Source organism: Carettochelys insculpta, chromosome 8, assembly GCF_033958435.1.
Source record: "Carettochelys insculpta isolate YL-2023 chromosome 8, ASM3395843v1, whole genome shotgun sequence".
In the NCBI taxonomy this organism is placed as follows: Eukaryota; Metazoa; Chordata; order Testudines; family Carettochelyidae; genus Carettochelys; species Carettochelys insculpta.
Window position 1 is genome coordinate 10,304,439 of NC_134144.1, and position 22,826 is coordinate 10,327,264.

General features: G+C 44.0%; 1 protein-coding gene across 5 annotated transcripts in view; it reads right to left on the reverse strand.

The window, feature by feature from the left end:
• Window positions 1-22,826, reverse strand: part of ADAM23 (ADAM metallopeptidase domain 23) — a 178,241-nt gene that overhangs the window by 27,810 nt on the left and 127,605 nt on the right. For all 5 annotated transcript variants that reach the window (XM_075001866.1, XM_075001868.1, XM_075001867.1 and 2 more), the window contains 5 exons: window positions 14,751-14,801; window positions 13,843-13,906; window positions 11,527-11,632; window positions 4,175-4,294; window positions 1,864-2,032 (listed from right to left, as the gene is read on the reverse strand). In XM_075001866.1, the coding sequence (XP_074857967.1) occupies window positions 1,864-2,032; window positions 4,175-4,294; window positions 11,527-11,632; window positions 13,843-13,906; window positions 14,751-14,801 (510 nt within the window). The remainder of the gene's footprint in view (window positions 1-1,863; window positions 2,033-4,174; window positions 4,295-11,526; window positions 11,633-13,842; window positions 13,907-14,750; window positions 14,802-22,826) is intronic.

Consider the following 22,826-nt stretch of genomic DNA (forward strand, 5'->3'; position numbering starts at 1 on the left):
CCAATTCCCTCAGTACCCTGGGGTGCATTAAATCCAGACCCATGGACTTGTGCACATCTAGTTTTTCTAGATAGCTCGGAACTTGTTCCTTTCCCACAGATGGCTGCCCTCCACCTTCCCATACCGCATCATCTAGGACCATCCTGGGGAAGTTGACTTTGTCCATGAAGACTGAGGCAAAAAAAGCATTGAGTACTTCAGCTTTTCCTGCATCATCTGTCACTAGGTAACCTCCCTCATCCAGTAATGGTCCCACACCTTCTCTGATAACCTGTTTATTGTTCACATGCCTGTTGAAACCCTTCTTGTTACTCTTCACATCCCTTGCCAGCTGCAGTTCCAACTGTGCTTTCGCTTTCCTGATTACTGCCCGGCATTCTCCAGCCATATGTTTATACTCCTCCTTAGTCAACTGTCCACGTTTCCATTTCTTGTATGCATCCTTAATCAAAAGTACTAGAGAGGAAATAATGACAAAACTAAGTATAGTTTAAACCAGGGGTTCCCAAAATGTGGGTTGCTGTCTACCCTGGCAGTCCCATGCAGTCTGCTGGCACAATTGCATTCTCTGGTCAAGCTCTTAGTAAGTCGTTAACTCCAAGTGAGTTGTGTAATCCAAGTAAAAGCTGTGGGACCACAGCTGAGCATGGAAACCCCCCTGCCCACTGTGCACAGCCCCCTTTTTTTATGCCTGCCCCAGCTGGACTCCACCGCCCCAACCCTCCCATCAGGGCTTGCAAGGAGCATGTGGCTTTGGGGGCCTCCTCTCCCACCTCATGACACTCCCCTGCAATGTATCCAACCACCTCTGTGGCAACAGAGCAACCAGAAGCAGACAGAGCAGCTCAGGATCTGACGGAAGCCCAGGCTGAGGTTTGGAGGTGACCCCGCAGTGGGAGGATCCTGCGATTTGCAGACTGGGGAGGGCTGGGCATGGGCAAGAAAGGAGGCTGCATGAAGGCCTGGCATTGTGGCCCTGCAAACAAACCTACGACCCAATGCATCTTTATCTGGCTTTCCTGCAGATACAATCAGTGGCCTCTCAAAGACATAGTTTTCTCTGATTTACAGTTTTCTTTGAAGGGACTAAAGTGCCAACTAGTCTCCACACTGAGCCCAGGAGAAAAATACGGTGGCTCCTGCTAAACCCGTCCCCCAGAACAATGACCCCGCCCTCACAATGCATCAGCCACTTGAGTCTCTTTCCTGTGACGCTTCTCCAAGACAGTTGTGAAATGTTTGCAACAGATTAAAAACAGGTGAAGCAGCAGCAGCTCCAGCAGCAGAGGCACCAGTTTCTGGAGAGCAGTGAGAGCAGTGCAAGCTCCTGGCTGAATGAGGGGAGGAGCTGGTCTGAGCTCCCCATTAAACTCTGACAAAGGCTCACGTCCCCCATCTGATCTGACTTGTTTTGTGCCTCTTTTGATAAGTGCTGTTGACACTGGGCCATTTCCACCTGGCTGAATAGACCTTGTCAGCTCTGGCCCTCCCTCTTACTGGGACCCCACTCTTTAAATACCCCTCTGAAACCACCCCCCCAACTGATGCATCTGATGAAGTGGGTCTTTGCCCACGAATGCTTATGATGCTCCAAAATATCTGTTAGTCTACAAGGTGCCACAAGACTTCTTGTTATAGTGAATTGTGTTATACTATTTAAAACCTTGTTTCTTCAAATGTTACTTGCACCTTTCACACAGTCATAGAATTAAAATATGTCACAAAATCTAAGATGTGTATATTAATGAAATCAGGATGCCTGGCTGAAGATTTTAGATACAGAACACTATACTGTACACTGAGTCCTGTTGGTTTTTGAAATATGGACAGCACTTATCTGCTATTACTGAGATGTGGACTTACCCCATGATCTGAACAGACTTTTCCATTAGAACCAACAGGGCAGCTGCTTATATTCAAGGATTGAATAGGTAGACATTTCCTGTCTAGGCACATCATGTGAGGGCCACATGGAGCTCCATCTTCCACATAACCTAAATCTGTATCATCATCTAGAAGCACATGAGCACCACTAGGAGAAGAAGATTTAAAATACTATTAATGGTATGGTAGGAGCCTTTTAAAAATATTAAAACACACTAACGGTAAGGATGATAAAAGCCCTTTAACTCCACAGCACACTATAGGAAAGAAGATGGTATTCACAAATTCACACCACAATTTTTCTATTAATTGCACACCTCTGATATTAAGCACTGACATGAAGCAGCTGTAATATGGTGATTTTGCAGCCTTAATTTGCTCATAGTTTACATATCTATAACTGACAGAACATCTTTTTTCATACTATACAATGGTATTTCTAGAAAATGTTACTAGTTCACACAATTTGTACATATTGTATGAAAAATGTTTTTTCTTATACTCTAATCTCAAATGGGAACAGGGAGTAAATATGGTGAAGAATGGCTGTGTATCTGCACAAGGGAGCATTCTTAATAATCAAATATTATTTAATTTTTTAAAAGCACCCATCCACTAATCTACATGTAAGGCAATAAAAACCATGTCTTATGACCAATTAACTGATAACTAAAGATCTCCTCCTACCACAATCATTATATAAAACAAACAATTCTTCTTGATACAGTACTACTCCAAACCATGATATTCTTCTTTAATATGCATCTTTTGCCCTTCTGGTTCATGATTCTCAAACATTTCATAGATGCTGAACAGTAAGGTTTGATACCAGTCTCTGAAAGGCAGCCTATTGATCTATATGTATTTCTATATGTATTAAATGGAGAACAGGGATTTTTAACAAAAGGAAAAATAACATTGCAAATAGTGACTTTTAACTTTAACAAATTTAAATGTAGCCATTTACATTTTTATCTTTATCTTTTTCACAGAGTCCTATATTTCACTATCAGAAGGGACAATTGTGATGATCTAGTCTGACTTCTTGATAACACAGGTTATGTCTCCACTGAAGACACTAATGTGGCACAGGTACTGCTCTGTGGTAGAACTTCAGTGTACGCACTTCAGCACAGGGGAATTTGTTCTTCTCATTGTATACAATCCAGCTCTCCTGTCACTGTATAATTCTTCTGTTGACCTACTTCTTCTGTCTGTACTAGGTTCTCGCTCAAGGCTGTGGATTCTTTATACTCCTGAAAGACGTAGTAATGCTGATGTAACATTTCACTTTAGACAGCCTTCAGCCACAAACGTCACCAAATTATTCCTAGATCATATCTTTTAGTAAAACATCCAATATTGGTTTAAAAATTGTCCATGACAGAGGACACACCATGCCCCTTGGTAAATTGGTCCAATGATTGGTAACCCTCACTGTCAAAAATGTACACCTTACCTGTAGTCTAAATTCATCTAATTTCAGCTTCAAGACACTGAATCATGTTTTTATTTTTTCTCTACTAGACTGAAGAGCCCACTTTGAAATATGTGTTTCCCTTAAGTACCTCTTGACTGATCAGGTCAGCATTTAATCTCTTTGTAAATGGAAATAGGCTCTAGGACCTAAATTTATCACTATGAAGATATGATTTTTAATCCTTTTGATCACTTGGCTGCTTTTTCACTCTCCTCCAATTTATCAACACCCTTCTTGAATTGTAGACACCAAACCAGGACACTGTTCGATTAACACTACAGATTATCTCTACCCCGATTTGAAATTCCCCTTATTATGCATCCAAAGATTGCATTCACTCTTTTAGCCACAGTATCACACTGAGAAGTCATGATCAGCTGATTACCCACCTCAGCCCCCAAACCTTTTTCAGATTCACTGAGTTTCAGGGTAAATACTCCCATCGAGTAAGTATGACCCATGTTCTTTGTCCCTCAATGTGTACATTTTAGCTAATTAAAACTCAACATTGTTTGTGCCCAGCATATCAAGTGATCCAGATCACTCTTTACCGTTGAACTGTCCTCTTTATTTACCACTCCCTCAATTTTTGTGTCATCTGTAAACTTTGAGTGATGGTTTTATTTTTTTCTTTCAGATCATTAATAAAAATTGCTAAATAGCTTACAGTCAAGAACCAAAATCTGTGGAACCCACTAGAAACAAACCCCTTTGATGATTCCTCATTAACAATTACATTAGCTATCTCTTAATCCATCCAATTTGGTTATGGATAGAATACACATTTATGTATGCTCTGTTTCCCTTTACCTGCAATCTACCACACGTCCCTGGTGGTAAAAAGAGGTTGGAGTAATTTCTCCCTGAAGATGACCAATTTGTGGAACTCGTGTAAGATTGCTACAGAGCAAAAAGCCACAGAAGACATCACTGCAAAAGAAAAAAAAAACAAAGCAAGGAACAAAATTATCAAATAAATATTATGACTCTAAGATATAAAATGTTGTGTCAAAAGCAATGAAGGCACAACAAACCAATAATATTGCTCCAATAAACAGCTTAGGACCAGTTTCTGCCACTGCTGACCACCAAGTAAGAATTTACACAGTGAGCAGCACCACTGTCTTCAGTGGTATTACTTGGTGTGAACAACAATGGCATAACCACACAACCAACTAATTGTGCTAATTGCAAAAGCAAAAATGAAAAGTCTAACCACTTGGTTAGTTATGAATTGTAGAATTTCCCCATGATAGTCTGAACAAAAAAAGAAATCTATTTCCACAAAAACGCTTACATATATTAAAAGCTGCATACAGGTGGACAAACTGTACCCAGTTTTGTTATACCACACTATATTATATTCTGCTTTTTTGAGTAGTTTGATTTTTTTTTGGTAATGATACAATTTCCTTATTTTATTCCCGGTGCCATTATAGTACAATCATAATGATTATAAGAATAATGTTCTGGGTGCACAACTGCATTCTTAGGAAAGAGACTGACTTCTCTCTGCCACTTCATAAATATAAAACTGTGGTAGCAAACTAAATTTCAAGCTTGCATAGACTGTCCATATTCTTGCATTGAAGTAGCACATACAGCTGGATGAATATTACAGAACAGTGTGAATATCTGTGTGCATTACAAATGTCTGTGCTCCTTTGTATTAGCTATTTTCAAACAGACAGAGTAATGTTTTTAAGGTTGTGTTTGACTGGTTTGTTTGTTTTATATGTGAGTGCTGGGAGGAATGGCTGTTCTTCACATGACTATTCTTTCCCATTAACAGAATTCACCATTCATCATTCTACTCTTAAAGTTTCCATCATCCTACCAAGGAGAAAATATATCAAGTGACAAATAACAAATAGCTGTAGTGAACAAATTCACAGACTTGCATAGGTCAAAATTTGTTCACTTAATCCGTTCAATTACAGAGAGTAAATAAATGAATACATGAATTTATTTCTGAATGATTCTTGAATTGGAAAAAGCACTAAATCAAACAAGTCCTTTACCTCTAGTTACATGCTTTCTCAAATAGCTTCCTTCTTAGAAATTTAACACATGCCCAAGACAACAGGGAAAAGTAAAGAAGAGGCGCTTACACTGGTGGGACCAGCAGTAGAGCCAGAGGAAGAGTTTAATACCAAATCAACTTCCTCTATTTCATGAGCTCTATGGATACTTATTTATGACAGCAGCCACTGGACATCTTTGAATGCACATTGGCAGGATGAGCCTTTGTCTTCCACAGATTAGTCAGCACTCATTGTCCACAGCCTTCTAGTATCTTTCAAATATTTGGTCATACTGTATGTGATGAGATGCAACATGATGGAACATCAAGGTCTCACCTCAGTGGGAGAAGACTACTATCAAGCCCTCACCCCTGGCTACAGGGTGGAATTATCCAGAAATCACAGGATCTAGCACACATGGAGGTGGAATCCATATGCATATATCTTTGTCCACTTACACCTCAGTCTGAACTTGTGTAAATGTCTCACTATATAGCTTTTCTGCACAAGCTCAAAGGAGAAGGTTAGTCACCTGTGCAGGAACTGATATTCTTTGAGATGTGTCCCCCTGTGGGTGCTCCACATAAAGTGTCTTAGTACCCTGCACTTATAATAGGACATTTTTCAGCAGCAGTACCTCCTGGTGGCAGCCCATGTGTGGTATGTGGCTTGTGCCTGTAGCTGTTGTCAATTGTTGCCTACAACCCACCATCCCTCAGTTCCTTCTCTACTATGGAAACATATTATAAATCTGAATGGAAGGGAAGAGGGATGGGTTGGTGAACACCCACAGGGACACCCATCTCAAAGAATGTCATTTACTGCTCAGGTAAGTAACCTCTTCTTCTCCTTTGAAGAGTGTCACTGTGGGTGTTTCACATAAGATAACTAAGGAGCAGTATCCTGTTGTGGCTGGTGGGACTTTTGGAATATAATCTTGAGCAACCATCAGGACAGACGCTTAAAATGGATGTCATCTGATGAGTATTGTTCAGTTGCATAATGTTTCATAAAAGTGTGTACTGATGTGTACATCGCTGCCTGACAGAGATCATCGATTGGGATGCTGTGAAGGAATAGCCAGGAGGTGGCAGCAGCTCTGGAGTATGTTTAGGTATGGTATTTAGTTCACAACAAAGTTCTATAAAAGGATATGGCCACATTGAGAATCTCTGTTCAGAAATTGGGTGCCCCAAAGAACATTCTGTAGTTGAGATGAACAGTCTTGGGGATTTATGAAATTTTTTTGTTCTCTGTAGATAAAAAGGGAGTGCTTGACTGCCATGCAGCCTGTGTAGTCTGGTGTGCTCTGCATCTGCTTGCGGTTTTGGAAAAAACCCAGGTAAGTATATTGATTGACTGATATGAAATGATGATGTGATTTTTGGTAGAAATTTCAAACGTAGTCTTACTATTACCTTTTCTTTTTAAAATAAAGTACAGGATGGATCAGCGATAAGTGCTGCCAGTTCCCCAACTCTTCTGGCTGTAGTAATGGCCATCAAAAATGATACTTAGACTGAAAGCTGTAGCAATGAGCATGTGGCCATAGGTTCAAATGGTTTAACCATAAATGTGTGTAGTATTACCTTTAAGTCCCATGCTGGAATGGTGGTTTTATGGGTGGGAATGTGTTAAGGCCTTTTTTAAACCTTTTTCATGATGGGATGTGTGAGAATTGTGTATCCATCGATCTTAGTGTGTTGCACAGAAATAGCAGGTACGCGTACTGTTGTAGTGCTGTTAGGTAGGCCCTGATGTTTAAGATATATCATTCAGAAGTCTCAGTATACTTATGGAGAGAGGGAAGAGTGTTGCTTATATACACCATATCGGCAAATGTCTCAATCTTTCATTATAAGTCCTCCTTGATCTTGGTTTCCTGTTAATCAGTTTTGGCTGGAGTTCTTGTGAACCCTGTAGCTCTGCTTCTGTAAGCCCTGTAGAAGCCAGATTGCTGGTTGGAGCATCTGGAGATGTGGATGGCTGAGCCTGTCATTGTCCTGAGTGAGAAATGGAATCTTGGAAAGACGTAGTGGAGGAGTTACAGACAATTGCATCAGAAATGGGTACTGGGTTTGTTAAGGCAATAGAGGGGCTATTAAATATTAGCCATTCGCTCTCCAGTTGTATCTTGTGAATTACCCTGTGTAATAGGGGAATGGGTGGAAATGTGTAAAAGAGGGGAGTGTCCCACTTTATGGAGATTGCTATCTCCCATGAAGTTCTTGTCCAGTCTGGCTCAGTAGTAGTATCTCGAGCATTTGGTATTGGTTGCTGTGGCAAAACAGATCTACAGTCAGAAACCCCCAGTGCCACAATGTGGTCTACAGAACTTGTGGCTGCATCTCCCATTTGGGATTTTGATGAAACTGTCTGCTGAGGGTATCTGCTATCGTGTTGTGCTTTCCTGGAAGATATGTGGCTGAGATAATATTTGTTGGTTAAGAATCAGACTGTGGTTTGCGTTGCAACAGTTGCCTGATTCTGTGAAGACACTACTATATAAGGCAGTTGTCAAGATAAGGAAATACTTTGATGCCCTGTTTGTGTAAATGGGCTGCTGCATCTGCGAACATCTTCATGAAAACTCTGGGTGCTACTGAGTATCTGTAGCCAGACAGAGTCTCCCCCTTACAAGCCAGCTTGCTCGTTGCCCCCCCCCCACTGAGGAGCACACAGGGCACGGAAATGGCTGCTGACAGCACAGTCTTTGATGCCCTCATTGAGGCCCAGATATGCTGGCTTATCGTGACCCTGAGAAGCAGAAAGTACAGCTAGAAGGCTAACAGGCCAGACTGTCAACATGAGAGGGGGGGTGAACCCTCAAGAAATCTTATCTATGGTGCCAGATCACACTGGTCTGTCTTTGTGACACCAGTTTGTTACAAGGGCATTTCTACTTAGTTTGCACTTGTAAGACAAGAGATAAACAATTTAGGAGTACAGGACATTCTTTTGTGCGGGCGGGGCACGTCCCCTTCTGGGTGATTGTGTGTGCATCATATTGATCAATGCCAGCTGGGGTGATTTCTTGAGGGTTCACCCCCCCTCTCATGTTGACAGTCTGGCCTGTTAGCCTTCTAGCTGTACTTTCTGCTTCTCAGGGTCACGATAAGCCAGCATATCTGGGCCTCAATGAGGGCATCAAAGACTGTGCTGTCAGCAGCCATTTCCGTGCCCTGTGTGCTCCTCAGTGTGGGGGGGGGGGGGCAACGAGCAAGCTGGCTTGTAAGGGGGAGACTCTGTCTGGCTACATTCCACCCCCTGATGCACCACACTACATCCCAGAACGCAAGGTGGCGGTGATGCCAGCACCTTTTGCCCTCCTTGGGGGAAGTCTAAAAGTGCCCAATGATCCGATCAGTATGTGGGGAATCGCGGAACTGGCTAGGATCACTTGTCAGCTCCATGTATCGGATTTGCGTGGAGGAGATAGCCACGTCAATTAGTCTCCTAACAATGCACAGTGTTATGCAAAACACAACTACTATGATAAGAACAATCAAAATAGTGGTTACAATAGAATGCAGGAATGGAGTAAGAGAAAATTCTAATTGTTGAGCTAACCACTTTAACCATTTGGTTACAACAGCCTGGCCGTGGGTGAGTGTGCTAGGAGCTGCCTGCTCTAACAGTAAAAAACTGGGTTGCTTAGGACCCAGGGGAGTACCTCACCGCACATTACCTGGCTGCCGGCTAACAGTATCCAAAAGGAAAGACTCAGTATTGGTAATGTTTCTGACCTAGGGTAAATATGGGAAACTTGGTATGTGTTGGGTGTATAGGGATATGAATGTAGGCATCCTGTAGGTTGAGGAATGACAGCCAGTTTCCTTTGTGTAATAATGGTTGCCAATGTTACCATATTGCAGTGGTCATGCCTGGTGTACTTGTTTACATGGCCTAGATCCAGTATAGGTTTCCATCCTCTGTATTTCTTTGGTGTGAGAAAACATGTGGAGTAAAAACCCATCCCCTTGTATTGAAGTGGTACCTCTTTTATATACAACAGGTGAGCTACTTCCTGTTGTAGAAGGATCTTGTGCGAGGGGTCCCTGAAGAGAAACAAGGAAGGTGGGTTGGAAGGGGGTCTGGAAGTAAATGGGATGAGTATCCTGTGTGGATTATTTTGAGACCCCTCTGTCAGAGGAGATAGTGAGCCAGATGGTGTAAAAAGGCAGAAGCCAGTAATGGAAACACTGGTATATTGTGGGCTGTTGATGTATGAGATCTATTGAACCCTCCACCATGGGTTCAAAATGACTGATGGGTTGTTGATGATTGTGATGTCAATGATTGTTCTTCTTGTCATCGCCATCTGGGTTGTCTCTGTTTCCTACATTGTTTGTAGGGTTTGCGGTTGTTGGTATGGTGAAGGACGGAAATGTTTAGTACAATAACGTCCCTGCTTTTTCTTAATTTGTGGTAGGCATGTACCTAAGGTCTTTAGAATACTATGGGAATCATTTCCAGTGAAGAGTCAGAAGAGCTTTTGGACCTCAAAGGGGAGGTCCTCCACTTTATTTTATATCTCCTCAGGTAACCCAGAGAAACGGAGCCAGGAATCCCTACACATCACAACTACTGTTGCCAGTGAGCAAGCTGCCTTTTCTGCAGAATCTAGTGGAGGGCTACTTTGCTGGATGGGGAGGCATGTAGGATATTGGTAAGTTTATGCTAGGGTTCTGGTAGCTCAGACATGAATATTTGTGAAGAGTCAGGCACCCTCCTAAGTTCCAGAAAGGACTTAGAATCATCCCCTGCAGTTGGTGGTGGGGGACTTGTTTCATCTGGTGATGAAGAGTAGATATGAGTAGGAAAGATACTGTCCATTCCTGATCTCACTATGGATGGTTGTATCGATACCACAAGCGTCCAGCAATATGGTGACCATTGTTGCATTGGTACCACTGGGGGCTGCAGGGATTGTCAAGGTGGGTATGGTACTGGTTTGAGTTCTTTGTCTTCATCAGATAAGTATGATGGTACCAAGCTAGATGGCACAGAGACCGTTGTTGGTTCTGACATAACGAGGTAATGTCAGTAATGAAGAGTGGCATGCCGGGTACTGAAATTAACACTAAGTCTGAGCGGGTCATCAGTGGTAGTGGTACTATGAATGCTGGTACTGGACTGTTCAATGCAGTTAGTAATGGAGTTCTGGAGGCCAACGGTACTGGTGAGTGGAGGGGTGGGTCTGGGTGTGTCTTGCCATGGTAGGTACTGAAGGTGCTTCAGCAATCACTGCCAGTGCCGATTCAGCACCAGAGATGGGAGATTAGCTATATGCTTCTTTGGCCCTGCTGATGTTTGTCTCAGTGAGGACCCAGCTTCAGGGTCTGACACTGGTCTAAGGGACTCCTCCATGAGATTAATTTCCATTGAAAATCCCTGGCTTTTAGGGATCTTGTTGAAAGATTTTTACAATGGGCACATTTTTAGGGTACATGTGCCTCATCTAGGCCATGGATGCATTATGCTTGGCTCTCTGAGACAGGAATAGACAGCCAACATAAGGAGCACCACTGAAAGCCTGGGGAACCAGGCATGGTTGCTGGTTATAGGCACCAAAGGTGCTGAGGAAAAAATAAAAAAAAAATTTTTTTAAAAGAATGAAACTCAATGAGGGTACAGGGGAGTAAACTAGAAAGGACAAAGGGTAGGAAAAAACAAGCTGAATGAAGGTAGACTCAGAGCTGCTGAGGTTCTGACCTAAGCCAAAGGAGGTAGAGAAGGAACTGAGGGATGGCAGGCAACATGCAACAGCTGACAGCCATTACAAGTCACATACTGTTCATGTGCTGCTGCTGAAAAATCTCTGATTATAAGTGCAGGACACCAAGACACCTTATGTGGAGCCCCCACAGGAGCAGTCCTCGAAGGAGAATGCCCTTACTTGTGCATCAAAATCTGGATGTCGAAATTCTTAATATTTGAATTTTTGAGCAAGCTGGGGATTCTACAAACCAAACTGAACTATTTTGGAGTGCTGAAAATTTGTAAGGAAAAAAGTTGGAGAATCCAAAACCATGCAAAACAATCTTCTGAAAAAAAAAATCATACAACGTCAGAAAAATATCAGGCCAATTTCATCCAGCCAAAGTATTTAGAACATTTCTACAAAGCTAAATTTACTGTTTATTGCACTGAATCCATCTGTCTCCATCCTTTCCACAATTTCCCTTTTTTGTGCCTTCTGTATTAAGCTTCTCATAACAGAATTTGTCAGATCCTGAAGCCTCTGTTGATGAAAAAGGGAAAAGAGAAAGTACTTTTTTACATTGACAGCAGCAAATATTCTCTGCATAAAATTAATATAAAGATCTGTGACAAGAAAATATAAATTCAAGACTTTTGAAATTTCATCCTGTGTTTTAATTTATGGAGTAGATTTTATTTACACAATGAGGGATGAAAATACAGAATCGTCTCAAGTAGCTGAAAAGGAAAAGTATTTCCCACCTTATACACAGATTCCATATCTGAGCTGAATGTCAGCCTAGAGACTCCCTCATGATTTGTTTAAGCAACCCCTACCTAGGCGTATATCTTTTTTACTTAAGTATTCTAGGGGTCAAAATCTGCTCACAATTACATTAATTTTACTGTCATGCAATTTAACTTCTTCACTACTATTATTTCTGATTTATAGTGGAGAGAGTACAAGCAGATTCTCTCTCTGTAGCACTAGATGTCTGCCTTTTGACATATCCAGGGAAAGAACTAAGGGGCTTGATTTTCTTTTCGCTTACACTAGTGTAAATCAGGAGCAATGAAGTTAAACAGATGCAAAACAAATATAAGACCAACTGGTGTGAGATCTCATTGATGTTCTCTGAAACTAAGTTTTTTCAGTGAAAGCAGATAATTCCTAACCTTCCTAATAAAGTAGGATTGGATAGACAATCTGGAGTATTTTCCATCGTCTTTTTCTTTTTTTAGTCTTTTTGGGTTTCCACACATAGTACGCTTGCACTAAGAATAAACCTTTTCAGAGTCTCATCTGCCTAAAAAGGCAGGAATAGCAAACTGACTGTGAGGAGGCAGAGAAAACAATAACAGGGAATTGATGTAACAGAGGAAAAGAGAGAGAGAACAAAGACAGCGCTTCAAAAGGTGATCTCAATTTTATCTGTGATGTTAATTTTCTGTGCTTGTGGATGAATCAGTAAACGTCTTTCCAGACTTGTGGAGTTATTATAAAATTAGTCTAATGAGCCCTTTATGCCTTCTACCATTTAAAAATAGTGTCTTTATTTTTAGAATGAAAATATATAAATAAAATGTGCTATTTATAGCATAGGCACTTACATAGAAAAGAATCTAAATAGATAAAATAAATAACCAAGGCTCAAGATAATAAGAGATTGGATGCAGTACAAACCTATTACACTGAACCTTAGTGTTAGAGAAAAAGGTGTGCTATCCTGACACTGAGTTAAACGGGAGGTACTAAGAGTTCACTAACACTACTGTCCTCATCTTCCTCTGTATTAAATGTAGCATCTCATGATATGCCATGTGACAGACAGTAAAAGGTGGAAATCTAAGCCTACAATGGATAGGGACATTCTCTTCTCTCTCATAGACCACACACACCTCACAATTAGTTGGAATGAATCAGATACAAAAATATTACAATGACATGACTGCAGAAGAGTGGGACATACTGGTAGCTCAATTCTGCTGTCTTATGCATTGTCCATTGTGTTTCTTCCCTAAAGATGAGGGAGTCAATAGCTATCTTTGGCCATGTCTACACTAGCACAAATCTTCGAAATGGCCATGCAAATGTTGGAACCATGGGCGCTAGGTGTTTATAACTTGCTGAACTCTACAGGCACATTTATCTGCAGATAGGAATAAGGGGATTTCAAAGTTCCCAGGGTCCTTTTGAAAAGGACCCCCATCTGGATGAGCCACACAGCAGTTAAACATGGCAAATTCAAAGAGCCGCGGCTGCCAGCATGCTAATGAGGTGCTGACTATGTAATCTTCGAAATGGATATTTGCATGGCCATTTCGAAGATTTGTGCTAGTGTAGACATAGCCTGTGTGATTTATTTTTTAAAAAACACTCAACATTTATAGAGAGGTATTTGAAGAAATATTCTGAAGACAAAAATATTTACCCTAAGATATTAATCCAAATGTGCCTGTAGAGTTTAGTTTTACATTTTCTGATGCATTTCAACCTTAGCTGCAGCACGCTCACTTTACCTATACTGCAAACACAGCAAGGTATAAACAGCTGACTCCCATGGTTCCAACATACAACAGACCCTGAATACCAAATAAAATCATAAGTAACTCCTTATCTCAGACATTTTTCCGCTCTATAGTGGAAACTTTCAACTGAATGAGGAAAGCACAATAGGTGAAAATACTGAGAATACAAACTAAAGAACACATATGAACAAAATATACTTAAGGAAGGCAAAGTCAACCTACTATTTCCCCATATGTATTTGCACTGATTGTCTCTTGTCTTGCATTCTCCATTATAGCAACGTCCCTAAACAAAAATGTAACAGATTAGTAAAAGAAAAGTGAACATATTACTTTCTTTTAAAAAATATCAAATGTTGTCCTTTAGCCATTTTACAGATTTTCTTTCATGTTGATACTATTTATACATTGAGATATACTCTCCTCTTCATGTGCTGCATTTGTTGGGGGTGCATGGAAAGCACATTTACACAGTGAGGGCATAACTCTCTACTGCAGTTTATGTTGTCATTCAAACTAATCACAATGGGATGAAAATGCTGCATTATATGTTGGCAGCATTATACATCCACTTTGTCAGGTGTAAAGACCTACATAAGATGTGAAGTAATGAAAGATCTGGACCTTGGTTTCTAATAACTTCAATGGAACTAACACCAGTAAATCATTGCAGAGATGTATTAAACATGTACATTTGCATGCCCATTGAGCCTCACTAATTCTGTATTTTTATTTTCTGTACACTGCCTTCTGGCCAGAAATAAAAACCAGAGGAGAAAACTGATTTTTTTTAAAGTGAACTGTAAGGGGTAAAGCTGACTGCATTTTAAACTTAAATGTTCTATGTTAAAAACAACACTGACATCACAAGCAACATCAGTGGAAGTTTCTTTAAACTGCTACAGGCAATATACATCAGCTCTTGCCAGGAAAGTTGAAGAACAAAACTTGAGGGAGACATCCTCAAACTTAACAGGTGCTCTGCTTGTCTGTGAGAAGTCTGAAACTCATTGGGTGAATAAAACAGACATTGAGGAATGAAGAAATAAGAAAGAAAAGTGAGTTAAAAATGAAAATTTGCACTGGATTCATTCTTCATTGATTTGCAAATGTTTAGATATTTTACATACCTGATTAGCATCACAAGCATATCCATCTTGTTTATGAAGATTTGGTGGGCACTGAACATCAAAAGACAAAAATTCTTCTTCAAATTTGGAATTGGAGGACAATAAATAGTGTACTGCAGACGTTTAACAATAAATTAGTTTAAAACAAGTAGTTTTACGCAGAGGAACTGTAAAATAGAGGAGAGCACTAAGGATAACAAAGGGCCTGAACAGTTATAACTAGGGCCCTACCAAATTAACAGGCATGAAAAAACCGTCATGGATCCCAAAATCTGATCTTTTATGTGTTATTGCCCTGCTCTACACAGATTTCACAGGGGACACCAATATTTCTCAAAGTAGGGTTCCTGACCCAAAAGAAAGTTGCAGGATAGCTGTGGGCAGGGTGGGGGCGTTCACAGGACTTCTGTGCTGCTTTCAGAGCTGGTTGGCGGGTGGCCGTTGGCCAGGCACACAGCACTGAAGGCAGGGCCCCACCAATAGCAGTGTAGAAGTAAGGGCAGACAGAGTGGTGGCTGCTGACCAAGAGTCCAGCTCTGCAGGCAGCAGTGCAGAAGTTGGAGCATCAATACAATAACATACTATCCTTACTTCTGTGCTGCTGCTGGCAGCAGTTCTGCCTTCAGAGCTAGGCTCCAAGCCAGCATCTGCCACTCTCCAGCTACCCAGCTCCAACAGTGATGGCACCACCAACAGAAATACAGAAGTAAGGAGTAGCAGCACCACAACCCCTTGCAACCCATCATCGTGACATTCCCTCCCACATCTCCTTTTCGGTCTAGGACCTTCATTTACAACACTGTGAAATTTCAGATTTAAATGTGATTTAAATTCAACAAAACAGATTGTGAATTTGCTAGTACCCTGCTTTTAAGTACTCTATACGAAGTCAAAAAGAACCTAAAAAAGCAATCTATCATTATCAGAAAATAGGCTAATAGGATGTATGACTGTGGCATATAAAATTCAAAAGGAAAAAAGAACTGAGAAAACATATTATGTTAATGTAGTATCCAAAATATGATAGATGTTTTATAGACAAACTAAAATTATTAAGCAAATGCACTCAAGATTTTACACTCTACAGACATAAGATAACAAACAATAAATGGTAATAGGGAGAAAGGAAGACAAAGGTTACATGAGTCACATCATATACTTTAAGAAATATCACAATGCTATTTGACCATGAAACTCAACCCGAGAGGGAAGAGAATAAAAAAAGAAGAACCAGACAGACACTTGCGATATTCAGAATAAACTCTGAGAGAAAGTAATTCCAGTAGGGGTTTGTTCCACAATAAATAGTAGTATTACCATTCCTATTAAAAACAGTGTAAGAATTTAAGGAAAATAAATCTACAGCGGGGTAAGCAACCTTTCTGAGATGAAGAGGCAAAATGTATGTATGTATGGGTTGAGTGCCAGTGATACTTTTTAAGTCACTAATAGTCCTACTTACAATAGCTTCATTAATAAATAAATTAAGATGTAGAGCTTTACCATGTAAGTGGTAGTTGGCAGCATGAGCTGGTCTTTTTTTTAATATATGGCTAGCCGTCTATTAAAGCATTGCTTTGAGCAAGCACGCGGCTGCATGGTGGAGGATGGGTGGGGCCAATCTTGGCACCCTGGCCGGGGGTTGCTAATCTGATTTACCAGGTTAAAAAGTGATAGCTGGGTTGTTAGCACAGGTCATTTTACCACATCTTGCCAAAACTATCTTATTAACATTATCTCTAACAGTTCTATTTTATCTGGTCCTTTATTAAGGCATGTGAATAAACAAACTAAATTGTATAGTGAAATATATCCACATAAAATACTTAACAGAACATATTTAGAGAAATCATTTGGCACAAAGGGGCTGCAAACCAGTTTCAGGTCCCTCATGGACAGTTCTTGATGCAGAAGGCCATGAAAACAGGTACAGAACCAGCCCATACCCTCTTATCTACTGCAAGAGCCACTGATCTGAGGGAAGGGGCGTTCTTAGCCATCTGACAGATGAGAGGGATGTGGCTAGGGCAGTACTTACCCAGCTAGTCCTCACCCAGCTAGTCCTCAACTGCCACAAAGTACATAAAGTTCTTGAGCATCTGGGCACAAGTTAGGGTAGCATTTTGATTATTCTAACCAAATATAGGGGCCATACTGGTTCTTAGTGGCCCCAAATAGAAATGGGCACAAGCCCTACTCTTGGCACCTGTACAGAATTCTCCCTGGGATGAATTTGGCTCTGGTAGAAGTCTATGAATTTAGCTGCACAAGATCCTGGCTGCAGAGTGATGCCACCAAAATACAGATCACATTACGTATAATGTTCTGTGATTATTCTCAGCAATGACGAGCACAAGAAAAAATGGAAATGCTGCACAATATAAATAAGAAGTGATTAAGAATTTGAAATTGAAAGTTCATCAATTTTACATCAACCAAATACTAATACAGCTTTAGACAGCTACATACATTTGTTGTAAGCTCATAAATACTCATACAATTTCACATATTGAATTGTATGATAACCAGCCACTTTCAGTTGTTAGACACTGTGTGCTCAGATATCAAAAGAGAGGATTACTCACCCTGTAACTGTTTTTCGAGATGTGTTGCTTCTGTCCATTCAAATATGCGTCTGTGTGCGCATCCCATGTGTATGGCTGTCAGAAGATGTTCTCCCTAGCGGCACCCGTTGGGTCAGCTGTAAGACACCCCTTGTGGTGACGCTGTCAACACTGCCTGTGAATACCCCTGCCAACCCAACACCTGCTCAGTTCCTTCTCGCTGGACGATCCAAAGGAGAGGAGGTGTGGGGAGGGTGTATCCCAGAATGGACAGGAGAAGCACATCTCAAACAACAGTTACAAGGTGAGTAAAGAGAAGTTACTCACCGTAGTAATGATGGTTCTTCGAGATGTGTTCCCATGGGTGCTCCACGATAGGTGTCGGGCTTGCCCCAGCGCCACTGATCGGATCTTTCCAGCAGTTTCTGCCGGACCGCGCATGCGCCGGCACGCACCGCTCCCCTGTGCGCTCCCGGCCACATGCGCGATCCGGTCCCCGCCAGTTCCTTGACCAACCGCCTCGGATGCTCCTGAAAATCACTAAACAGAGATCCGAAGCAGGGAGGATGGGTGGGTGGTGGAGCACCCACGGGGACACATCTCGAAGAACCATCGTTACTACAGTGAGTAACTTCTCTTTCTTCCTCGAGTGTCCCCATGGGTGCTCCACGATAGGTGACTACCCAGCAGTAACCCAAGAAAGGAGGTGGGTAATTGGGTTATGTGCAGCTTGCCCCCAAAAGGACCGCTGTCGAGAGGCGGGTATCCTCTTGGAATACCCGGTGTAGGGCATAATGCTTGGCGCAGGTGTCATAGGATGACCAGGTCGACGCTCTGCAGATGTCTTTTAGCGCGATGCCCTTGAAAAAGGCTGTTGATGCCACCACCGCCTGGGTGGAATGAGCCCTAGGTGGGGCCAGTAAAGGAGTCTTTTGAAGTTCGTAGCACATCTTTATGCAGGACAAAATGTGCTTCGAGATTCTCTGTGAAGAGAGACCCTCTCCTTTTGACCTGGGAGCGAGAGAGACTAAGAGTCTGTCAGTTTTCCGGAAGGACTTAGTTCTGTCTATGTAGAAGGCCAACGCCCTCCTCACGTTCAGGAGGTGCAGGCGTGCCTCCTTGCTGGAGCTATGAGGCTTTGGGTAAAACGATGGTAAAACTATAGGTTCGTTAAGATGGAACTCTGAAGAAACTTTCGGAACAAAGGCTGGGTGCAGCCGTAAGGTTACCACCTCCTTTGAGAATACCGTGCAGGGCGGCGTTGCCGTAACTGCTGCAAGCTGACATGATTGCAAGAAGGAAGGTTGTCTTTATCGTAAGGAGATGGAGGGAAACCGTGGCTAAGGGTTCAAAGGGTGGTCCCGTTAGCGCGCTGAGCACCAGGTCCAAGCTCCACGATGGTGGAAGCGGTTTCCGAGGGGGGTACAGGTTTACCAGCCCCTTCAGGAACCTGGTAACAATAGGATGGGCAAACACCGTGGGCCCTTCCTCTTCATGCCGAAAAGCCAATATAGTGGTGAGATGGACCTTCAACGAGGACAGGGAGAGCCCGCCCCTCTTGAGGTCCAGTAAGTATTCTAGTATGACAGGTATAGGCACTTCAAGGGGAGCTAACTGCTTGGTGGAACACCATGCAGTGAATCGAGTCCATTTCTGTTTGTAGGTCTTCCTGGTGGAGATCCTTCCGCTACTTTCCAGGACTACTTGTACTCCCTCCGTACATGTACTTTCTCGGGAGCTGAGCCATGGATTAACCATGCTTGTAGGCGCAGGCCTCGGGGGTGTGGATGCACTATGGACCCCTGGGCCTGCGTGAGCAGGTCCAGCGCTACCGGAAGGGGAAGCGGTGGACGATCCGACGTGCGGAGAAGCAAGGGGAACCATTGCTGTCGATCCCATGTGGGGACCACTAGGATCATGCGGGCTCTCTCCCTCCTGGCTTTCTGCAGGACCTTGTGGATGAGCACCGTGGGGGGGGAACGCGTAAAGCAGTGGGCCCTTCCACAAAATCGTGAATGCGTCCCTCAAGGAACCCCGCCCCAGTCCTGCCCTGGGGCAGTATTGGGGGCACTTCTTGTTGTGCTGAGTGGCAAACAGGTCTATCTGGGGAAACCCCCATGCATGAAAAATCGGTCATAGCAGATCGGAGCGGATCTGCCACTCGTGTGTGAGTGCGAAACGCCTGCTCAGCTGGTCTGCCTACACGTTGTGAGCACCTGGTAAATACAAGGCTTTCAACGTTATATTGTTGGCAATGCACCAGTTCCACAGCCGGACTGCTTCCGCACATAAGGCATGGGATCGAGCTCCGCCTTGTCGATTTATATAAAATATGGTGGAGCTATTGTCTGTATTGATCCCGACTACCTTGCCTTGTATGTGGTCTTGAAAGTGTTTGCAGGCATTGAACACCGCTCTGAGCTCCAGTATATTTATATGCAGTGACTGTTCCGTAGGGGACCACAGTCCTTGCGTCACCTTTTCACCAATATGTACTCCCCACCCTATGTGGGAGGCGTTGGTGGTGAGAAAAAGAGAGATTTGTGGTTGGTGAAAGGGTACCCCTGTTAGTATGTTCTTGGAGTTTACCCACCATTGCAGGGATCTGCGCATCTCTGTCGTGGGCGACACCACCCTGCGGACGGTATGGGATGCCGGCTTGTAAACGCTCGCTAGCCAATGTTGTAGGTTGTGCATGTGCAATCTGGCGTTCTGTACCATGAACGTTGCTGCTGCCATGTGGCCGAGCAGCTGCAAGCACGTTAAAACCAGCACCATGGGGCTGTATGTAATGACTTGTACCAGGGAACCGATGGTGCGAAAGCGAGCGTCGGGTAGATAAACCCTTGCTGTGATAGAATTTATGCGTACCCCTATGAACTCTACGTCCTGTGTGGGGTCGATCTTTAACTTTGCAAGGTTGATGACCAGGCCTAGTGAAGAAAACGTGTTTGCTGTTACGCGTATCATGCGTAGTACCTTCACCTTCGAGGCCCCTTTCAGTAGGCAGTCATCCAGATATGGGAATATAAATACCCCCTGTCTGTGCAGGTAGGCTGACACCACTGCCAGGGTCTTGGTAAAGACTCTGGGGGCCGAGGAGAGGCCGAACAGCAGAACCTTGTATTGGAAATGTTCTTTGCTGACCATAAACCGGAGAAAACGTCTGTGAGCCAGGTGGATCGTTATATGAAAATACACATCTTGTAAGTCGAGCGCTGCAAACCAATCTCCATCGTCCAGTGCCGTGAGTATAGAGGCGACTGTGATCATCCGAAAGCGTTGTTTGCGCAAGTACCGGTTGAGGCCTCGAAGATCTAAGATGGGCCTCCAGCCTCCTGTTTTCTTCTCTGTGAGGAAGTATCGTGAATAAAACCTTTTCCCCTGGAGTCGCTCCAGCACCCTTTCCACCGCCCCTATAAGCATCAGGTGGTCCACCTCGTGCTTGAGTTTCGCCTCGTGGGAGGCATCCCTGAGATGAGGCCTGGGCGGAGGTCTTGGCGGTGGGAGTGACTGAAAGGGGATCACGTAACCCGTGGCTATGATCTCTAGTACCCACTTGTCTGTGGTGATCTTTTGCCATTGTGAGTGGAACGGTCGGAGGCGATGATGGAACATTAATTGTGGATGACATTGCGTGATGGTAGTAATAGTGCAGCCCTCAACCTGTCCGTCAAACTTGTTGCCTTTGGGCCTGCCCCGAGGATGCACGGCCTTGTTGGGAACGTCGCCTAGGAGTTCTATACTGTTGTTGCTGTTGAGGCCGCCCTTGGTCGTAGCCCCGTTGGTACTGAGCACGCTGAGGTTGGTACGGGTATCGCCTTTGTTGAGGGTAATACTTTTTCTTTCTGTATGGAGGGGTATAAATACCCAGGGTTCTGAGTGTGGCTCTTGAGTCTTTACTGAAATGAAGGACCGAATCAATTGACTCTGCAAACAACTTCTGCGTGTCGAAAGGGAGATCGACAATTTTTGCCTGCAGATCCCTCGGGATACCCAATGTCTGGAGCCAGGATTCCCTGCGCATGACCACTGCCGTAGCCGTTGAGCATGCCGCCATGTCTGCTACGTCCAGGGCGATCTGGACTCCCGTCCTTGAAGCTGCATAGCCCTCTTGCACGATGGCCTTCAGCACCGGCTTCTTATCTTCTGGAAGTGAATCCATGAGAGAAGTAAGCCTGGAGTAATTGTCGAAATTGTGGTTCGCTAGATGTGCTGCATAATTAGCCATTCTCAGCAGCAGGGTGGAGGAGGAGTATACCTTTCTGCCAAATAGCTCTAGCTTCTTGGCATCTCTATCCGTTCCCCCCGCTTTGTACTGGGAAGTCTTCGATCTCTGCTGAGACAATTCTACCACCAGAGAATTTGGTTGTGGGTGACTAAACAGGAACTCCATGCCCTTCGCCGGGACGAAGTATTTCTTATCCGCCCTCTTGTTTATAGGTGGAGCGGAAGCCGGGGTCTGCCATATGGTAGTAGCAGACTCCATGATTGTTTCGTCGAGCGGGATAGCGATTTTGGACAAGGCCGGAGGCCTCAGGTTTTTGAGGAGCTTGTGGTGCTTCTCCTGCACCTCTGCTGTTTGGATGCCTTGCGTGAAAGCCACCCTTTTAAACAGCTCCTGAAACTGTTTGAGGTTGTCCGGGGGGGCAACATCCCCGGGGGCCGTAGCCTCGTCGGGGGAGGACAAGGAGGAACCACTAGGGTAGACCTCCCTTGAACTCTCAGGGTCCTGCTGCCGGTGGTACACCCTCTCACTGGAGGCTTGCGAGGGAAAATCTTGGGGTTCCAAAATCAGCTCCCCTTGAGACAGCTGTGTTTCCATCCCCGTCCGTGAGTGCCCGCGGGGGTACTGGGTGGTCGAGGGGGACCTGCCCCTGGGTGTATGCCTGTGGTGTCTATGCCCAGCGAGATAAGGACGACCGTGGCAGCACGGGCATGGTTCCTGGGATGGAGACCTGGACCACTCTCGAGGTGCATACCCCCGATGTCTGGGGGAGCGAGATCGTCTGGATGACTGAGACAATGGTGAAACTGGTTTGTGGTAGTACTCCAGAGGGTCAAATCCCAGAAAGGGCGAGGGTGGCCCGAGCCATGGTGACGCTGGTTGGAGGAACGGAGGAGGCGGCTCTGGGTAGGCTGGGGGAGACCCATGTCTCCTGGTTGGTGTACGCAGCATAAGGGGAGGACTTGTTGAGAGCAGCCCTGTAGCCCTGTCCAGAGAGGGGCTGCGATGCCGGGTTTTCGCTGCTGCCTTTCCCCTCCCCTGCGGGGCTGGCTCCGCCCCTCCCCGTGCCGGGGATCTCGGCCCCACTGTCGGCGCTGCGCTTGGCACGCTCATCTGCGGTGCCACGCGGGTGGTCTCCTCTGGTGCCTGCAGGCTATGTGCCTGTTGGCCCTGCACCGTTGGTGCTGCGGGGGTCTGTCCCACTTGTTGCGGTGCCGCCGGTTCCGGTGCTTGCCTGGCCGCAGCTCTGAATGCGCGGGCCGGCTGCTTAGTAATCGGAGGCTC